This window comes from Salvelinus sp. IW2-2015, linkage group LG14 (assembly GCF_002910315.2).
Source record: "Salvelinus sp. IW2-2015 linkage group LG14, ASM291031v2, whole genome shotgun sequence".
NCBI lineage: Eukaryota > Metazoa > Chordata > Actinopteri > Salmoniformes > Salmonidae > Salvelinus > Salvelinus sp. IW2-2015.
Window position 1 is genome coordinate 38,823,174 of NC_036854.1, and position 8,238 is coordinate 38,831,411.

The 8,238-nt window shown below is 42.3% G+C and overlaps 1 protein-coding gene across 2 annotated transcripts in view; it reads left to right on the plus strand.

Moving 5' to 3' along the window:
* Nucleotides 1-7,597, plus strand: part of palmdb (palmdelphin b) — a 39,155-nt gene extending 31,558 nt beyond the window's left edge. For both annotated transcript variants that reach the window (XM_024000175.2, XM_024000176.2), the window contains 3 exons: nucleotides 4,608-6,720; nucleotides 6,854-6,945; nucleotides 7,077-7,597. In XM_024000175.2, coding sequence (XP_023855943.1) covers nucleotides 4,608-6,720; nucleotides 6,854-6,945; nucleotides 7,077-7,157 — 2,286 coding nt within the window. In that variant the 3' untranslated portion in view covers nucleotides 7,158-7,597. The remainder of the gene's footprint in view (nucleotides 1-4,607; nucleotides 6,721-6,853; nucleotides 6,946-7,076) is intronic.
* The last annotated feature ends 641 nt before the right edge of the window (nucleotides 7,598-8,238 follow it).

The following is an 8,238-nucleotide window of genomic DNA, read 5'->3' on the forward strand; positions in this document are numbered from 1 at the left end:
CACACACACACACACACACACACACACACACACACAACACACACACACACACACACACACACACACACACACACACACACACACACACACACACACACACACACACACCACACACACACACACACACACACACACACACACACACACACACACACACACACACACACACACACCCTCTCTAACCTCTACTATAGAGGCTGTGACTCTTACAGCTCTAACAAGTCCCGTTGATAAATTAAAATGATAATGACATCACCCTCACTAGCTAGCAGTGCATAGCAACAAAAGCTCCAAATGTAGTTCCATCCAATTAGAACGTCTCTACTATTGACGTTTGTAATAGTGAACAACTAGCAGTGTAGAGTGTTCTCAAAAGTGCAGAAACACACACATGTATTAATTACACAATCTCCGGCAAAAAATCACATACCACATTTTCCCGTCAAATTAGAACGTCACTACTATTGACGTTTGTAATAATGAGAATTTGACCTATCAACACCAGAGGACAGACTTCATGTTCTTACTGTTCAAACGTTGGGTATTTCAATATGTTAACCTCGGACGAGATGAACATTGTCAACGTTGGGTATTTCAATATGTTAACCTCGGACGAGATGAACATGTAAACCTTGCAGGGCTCAAGGTTTCTTAGAAATATTCTATCACACTAGTTTCCTTCAGGCCGTCCTCAATGATTTCCATACACTAGATGACTCATAGGGGGGCACCGTGTTGAAGCCCCGTCATTGTAAAAATATCTTGGAAGCTAAATGCATTTATTCATGTCTACATTAGTTTCTGCCACATTTATTCTATTACACACACTAATGCATACTTTTAAATTATATTATATGAGTTAAACCTGAAAACCTAATGTTACTGTCCCCATTAAAACAACAAAATACTTAAATACAATTATGATTTTGACTTTAAACATTTAATCAAAATACTGTAGAATTCCAGTGACAATATGTCCGACCGCTCAGTTCAAAGCCTCTTAATGGACAATACATAGCATGGGCAATTCAGGGTTTATATACATCATTGGTCATACTCCATGTTTCCAACCCGCCCACGCACACCATGTCTCTTTTCACCGAGCCTGTTCTGTTCCCGAACTTCACAGCTACTGTTCCTTTCGTATAGAGAACAGCCTTGAAACTAATAAGCAGAGTGTACAACAGCTTTCTTGCCAAGCATCCTGCCTGCTGCAGGCACTTACGAATGACGCACACGCAAGCGACTTCAGAATTCAACGTGGCATTTAGCTAATGTGTCATTTGGATGATGCTTCGCAAGCTGGGAACACCAAAATACAAAACACATCACAAATGTCACATGCAGCTTTCAATCTCATTCCCTGCAGGAAATATCTCCATGATGCCACCATTCAGGCCAAAATCAATCCCATCATGACCTTGGTCACCTATTGAGTGGCTTGCTAAAAGTCCATGGCTTACACAGGGGCACTCAATGGCCACTCGGTGACTGGGAGTGCACTAGGACACCACCATAACATGTAGCCACATCCGTGATTAGGAAGTAGCCTGAGGAACAACCATCTCCAGCATCAACCTCATCACAATGGCATTTCTGCCAATAAAGTGCCCCTCTAGTTATTTCAACATGGGTACCATTCACTGATCAATACCTCCGATCAGTTATCAACACGGCTGGGTATTTCTCCCATCGCACCACACACAGTCACTCAGAGTCCATGTTAGGTGTTTGTTGTGAAGAGTGTATTTTGATTTGTCTGGACCAGTAAGATCAAGATGATCTCCTTCTGGCTCATCTGTTGGAAGCTTCTGGTAGGTACCATAGGATCATGCACATTTGATTTTATTTCTACGGATATGGTGTTCTGTTCCTTTCTAACACATCAGTTCTGTCTCTCTTTCTGTGTGCTTGATGCTAATCATCACATTGACGCTGCATTATTTATTGCATACAGATACTTAGGACACAACAGCTCATGCCTGAGAGCCTGTAAGGCTGTGGTGGAAGTGTGTGCACTAGCTGAGCTGAGCAGAGCTGTGTGCTAAGTGGTATGACTACTGGGGGTTGCCATGGTGCTCAGCACTTCTGTCTTATTTTGATTGGACTTAATAGATTTTTGTGTTTGGCTTGATGATGTGTCTATTTCAGACCTTGGACAGAAGGAAACTTTGTTTTATCCATCTTTGTCCCGTTGTATTGTTGCAGAGGATTGTTTGTGTAGCATTTGTGTGGGATTAGATGGTTAAAAATGATGATGGTGACAGGAAGAAAAGAGATTCTGTCGTGGTGCTGTCAACCAGCGGAAATACCTTAAGCCCTGTATCACCTCTGTTGTTTGTAGCTACACAATACAGACTGCATTGAACTAGCTATCTGGTTCTGATAAAGCAGGGATAGGGAAATATCTGGGAGATGTTGTTTAGCTGACAAGGGAGGTATGATATCATATTGTTGTGCCTTGCCAAATTATTCCACCTAAGAAATATTTTGAATGACTAAACTATTATCTCAACACATTCACGGGGAGAAGAAATATAAAGTTATAAATATTTTATGCTATTTCACAAAATATGCTTTGAATTGGTTTATCTGACATATTGTCAAAACAACCAAACAAAACAATCCTGACAATAACAGCTAATAACAGTCACAATTAAAATCTTGTTTCACAGTGTTTTTTGTAGCAACAGCTCTATAACAACACAAAGGAATTTGCCTACAGTGACAGTTGTAAAGAAAGTCATAGGATAGATGAGGATTATGGTCTCATTATGAATGACTGTTGGCAGTCCTTGCTGTTTGGAGCTGTTAAATAGTCCGAGCTTAGGTGTGAAAGAGGCTACAGCTCAGTGCTTGATGTGAGCCTTTCTCTGGAGTTGGGCTTGGCAAAGACTCAGGCTGAACATTTATGTGGTGGTTTCCCGAATAATCTCCATTGAATGTGCTTTTCAGTCCAGGATTACGCTTAATCTTTGTCTGGGAAACCGCCTCAGGATGTACAACACATTTTACACAGCGGATAGGATACAAMAGATGCTTTTGATTAGCTTGTCTGATCATAGATGCAGAACCGTGAGTGGAATGATGGAGTTAAGATGAGAAGGAAAACACTGTTTCCCTGATCAAATCAAAGCAAGACACCTGACTTGCGTGGCGTCATGGAGACGCTGTATATTCCACTGAAACAGTCAGTTTTGGTGTTGGCATCTAATCAATCCCTGTGTGGTGTGTGAAATGTAGGTGATAATGAATCACCATCCGTATAATTTTTTTCTAAACTATACACAGTAAAGTGTGGATAGCATAAATCACAAATGTGACATGTAAATACTGTTTGAGAAAATAGTTTATTTTCACAGCAATTTCAGAGCACAGAACGAATTTCAAATTCACCACTAACAGTTTAAATGAAAACATTTTTAAGAATCATTACATTTCTAAAAGCAAATTAATTCATTTCCTCAGGTTAATTGACTGGAAATGCATGTGTTGTGTGTTCAGCTCAGCCTGTCACGGTCTTTCTATCTAAGTTTTTCCCTCGTTATGACACCAATCAGCAGTCAGTTTCCTGTCTCTCCCATGGTGGTGGTGCTGAGCGGCGGCATGGGGACACCACTACCCCTGGGCATGCTGGGGGGGGGCGTCTGCAGGTGTACACACACAGAAACAGAAGTAATATATAATACACACACACACACACACACACAACACACACACACACACACACACACACACACACACACACACACACACACACACACACACCACACACACACACACACACACACACACACACACACACCAACACACAAGCTTTAGCAGGGGAGGTAAGAGCTAACGGACTACAGGGACAGACCACCACAGCACAGCGTGGGCGACAGTCAATCCTGCAGTCTTATATAAGCCGGAGCCAGATCCATCTAATTCAGCTGGTACGACTGGTGTTCTTGCTCAGCCTCACTGTGGATTAACCCAATTTGTCAATTCACTGCAATAGTAAACAAACAACTTTGATGAGTCCACCCCTCTGCAATTACATGTGATCCTCTCTGTTTTGTTTTCAATGTGTTTGGTACAAATTGTAAAGTGGCCATAGATGGGAAAAGACAAAGATAGGAATTGCTTGGATTGGTTTCTTATGTGTTCCACAGGATTCAGATAGACTCTGTAGAATAATGTTTTCTGCCATTTTATGAACATATTTCTGAGTGAATACCAACCCCTTTTACCTAGATCTAGAATCAAGCAAAACCTCTTCATAAATTATCTGCTGTCTGTTCTGTGTAATATACTGGTCACTGTAATAAGGTTTATTGTTTGGCTGAAAGGAGCTGTGTAGAAAAGGCTTACCTATCACTCGGGAAATAAGGGGACAATTTAATATAACAGAGACATTTCAACTAAGTAAGAAGGGGGAGAGAGGGAGAGGAAGAACAAACAAATCTAAAGACTAGAGAAAGGCTACAGAGAGAAAAGAGAAAATGATTTTCATATACAAAGTGCCAAACTCAGCGATACTGCACTCAGTGAGGGTATAACATGTAACACTGTAACAATTCCCAATCTCCCTTACTGACGGGTGAATACATTTTCATTTATTTCAGAGAGCTACCGCTGTGGCAAGTGTGACGGATGGTAAAGAACTGAACGAAGGRTGCAGTAACCCTCAGAATCACAATCCAAACGAACCCAGATCCTTCTCGAAGGCAGTAACCATGGAGACCAGTGAACAAACGGAGATGACCAGCGTAATTGCCTATGAAAAGGAACTCTCGCTCACTGACTCAACTGAAAACAAAAAGGGCTTAGGAGGAACAGAAGAAGAACAAGTCTGTTTAGAGGCGGACTCACTAGAATCCATAGGAAAGAAAGCGTTGCTAGAAATTCTAGCAGATTTACCAGCTAGTATGATCGATGAGCTTGACGGCTTAGGAAACGGGCACTGTACAGGTAACCCATTTCGAAAGGAGGCTTTGTCTAGCCATGAAGAACTCAACCGAAATGAATCCATCACTTCGTCTGTCTCTGACACACCGTCCAGTGTCGACAGTGTGTATGAGAACGAAGCTCATCGTAAGAGACAGGACACCCAAGAACTAGAACAGCCTGAAGATACTGTGTCCAACCCAGAGGATGGTGAAGATGGTGAGGATAAAGACACAAAAGAGATTCAATATGGCCCATTAGAAAACTACATCAGTGATGTCCCAGAGGAGTCTTTACTAGAACAGTTCATCAGAGAGGAGGTTCTGTCGGATGTCTCCAACGAGTCCTGTCATGGTCTGGACCCAGACGAGGTGGATGAATGCCTGCGTGTTGAGATAGCTGAGGCCTCCTCAGACGATGAGAGTGAAGATGGAGCAAATAAATGGAGGGCGATATTTTCCTCCTCGATCAACCATGAGGATGATGATGACTATCTGGATAGCCTCCAACTGAGTGCACAGGATCTCTTCGTCCAAAAGGTTGAAGCGCAAAATGTTGACAACCATGACGATAACGAGGAGGAAGTTCAAGTGAAGATACCAAAGGAAGAGGAACTGGAAGTATTGGAGCAACCAGATTACCTCACTGGTATTGCACAGGAAGTGACATACAACCCTGCAGCACTGCTCCAAAGCCTGTCCAAAATCTCTGAAGACGAGGAGGGAAATGGCAATGGTTCAAGGCACAATACATCTTGCAAGGCAGATCCCAACAAGAAGCTTCCAAAGGACTTCTGCGTTATCCAGGAGACCAAGAGTGAGAACGTCAGCACAGAGCATGTAGATTTCCAGCTGGCRCGGAAACAGTGGAGGGAGATGGAAGAGCAGACCAAGAACTTGGTGCTGTCACCCACCACAAAGCAGTGTGGGCCCCTCACGGGCAGCCACAGCTTCATGTACACTCCAGTCAGGAACATTGACAGGCCCAAGACGAGAGATACGAGCCTAGAGAATTTGGCTATGGGTGGAGCTGAGTATCCCCACACCCAGTTCAGCCCCTGCTCAGAGGACTCAGGCCTGGGCGATTCCAGCTACAGGTCCCCTTATGAAGAATTCCCAGAGACCTCCATTGAGAGGGAGATCCGCCTGGCCATGGAGAGAGAAGACAACTTTAAGCGAGACAGGGGTTTCTCCAATGGGACGAAACCTACAGAATGTGCCCAGACAAATGCCAAGCCAGTCATCTTGCTCCCAGCGAAGCTATGTCAGGAGGTTGACGAAAAGAGGAAGACGTTTGAGAGTATGGAGGATGGCAGCTGCAACATACCCAGATCCAAAACTACTCCATCATTCATTATTACGTCTTCGCCGGCAAAGGGGCCACTGAAACACGATCTGCCTGCCAACAGCATCATTATACTAGAACCGGAAGGAAGTCCAAGACATGGCTCCAGAGACACCTCCAGAGCTAACGAGTGGCACTCGGATGAGACCTCCAATGCCAACTTCATCATCCTAGAGACATCCAACCTGATCATCAGGAGCGCCTCAGAGTTCTGCCTGAACACGGCCTGTGCGCAGCAGGGCCAGGAATGCTCCTCAACGTTCCTCAACAACCCCTTCTTCAAGCTGCGCTCCAGGAGCCAGCTGTCATTGGTGGACGAGGAGATCAAGATGGTGAAACAGCGCGAAGAGGAGTTGAAGAAAGAAAGAGCGAACATCTATCCAAAAGGGATGTACAACAACACAGGCCTAGTGGCCGAGAATCTCATGGACAGCTTGTCGTTTGAAGGTAAGTTTATACAAAGTTTGTCTCATATATTTGGTCAGGAAGAACTTCTGACCCTACTCTTAAACTAAGCAGGAACATATTGTGCTTATGAATATCAACCAATTGAAAACATTGTGTCTTGACCATATTTCAGCTGATGCGCCACTGAAGTGTAAGTCTTCGCCATCATCACCAATGAAAACTGCATACAAGATGGATCGCTCAGCCCTATCCTGTGATCACAGAGTAAGTGAACCAATATTGTGTTGTGTTATCATACAACTACTGTAGTCGAGTGTCAATATTGCGTTTGATGTAATGCATAAATATCATTGAAAGAAAGCCACAGGAGCTCAAATCAGGTGATTGTCTCTCAGTTTCCTGAGGTGTACGGAGCCGGAGGAAGGCGTAAGAGCGCCTTGGCGCTGCGCTGGGAGGCTGGGGAGTTTGCCGAGTGAAGAACAACAGGGTACAACCCGCAGTCACTGGTGAAAATATTGTCTGTCCACTTTCAGCTGAGTTAATAGACTTAATGCAGTGCTGCAAACTCATGTTTGTTTCATGTTGCGACATTTAACCACACTTGCTGCTTCTGTAATGTTATCGATTCTCTGGTCGAAGTGCCAGGAAATAGTAGTGTGTGTTCGCCCGCCAAGATGCCTGAATGTTAAATGAATGTAATAGTCCACAGATGCTAACATTTTATGAAATTTTAATGTGAGCAAATCTGAAAACATATTTTGGTGTATTGTCTTGCTAAAGGAAAGAAGCTTATATTTATTGTACTTTCGTACTGTGTTTTCCAGAAATATTGGTGTGGGCATATAACATACTGTATGATACAATACTATAACATGTAACTTGTATCAAAAAATATATTCAATCAGTTGCTGAAATCTGAGATATGTTGAACGGACATTATACACCATGTGAAATCATGTTTGATTGAAATACATTTTTAACATTCCCTTAAAGCTGGAATCCTTAATGGTGAAACCACCACATCCGTTTGCGATATTTTAAAAACAACAATAGCGGTGATGGGCAGCCAGTGGCGCCGTTTCCCTTATTACGGATTCCATGTTTAAAATAAATCAAATCCATTTCCAGAATCAAAAGGGATATAGTAAAAAAAAAATGCTTATAAAAAATAAAACTTTTCTATATTGTGCATTTCCCTACAAATGTCAGATGTTTACAATTTTCAAAGAAGGAAAATGTTTCTGCTTTTAAATAATTATTGAGGCAGAGTATTAAACAAGCTCCATTTTTTGAGAATTGCCATTTAACGCTGATAATTGAGTTCATGAAACAAAAAAGAATTGACATTGTTTCATTAAGTATGTTTGTATGCTTACTTGTTACTGTTTTGCTTATACAAAAATCACCAGTATTGCTTGCTAGCATTTTAAATTGTGTAAGGAAATTACCTAAAATAAGAGAGAGGCCACTTTATTACATTATTTTTCAGGTGATTTTCCTTGTATTCTTACTGCAAGTGTTCAATAGATTAGTGCAACAATAAATACCACGTATGAA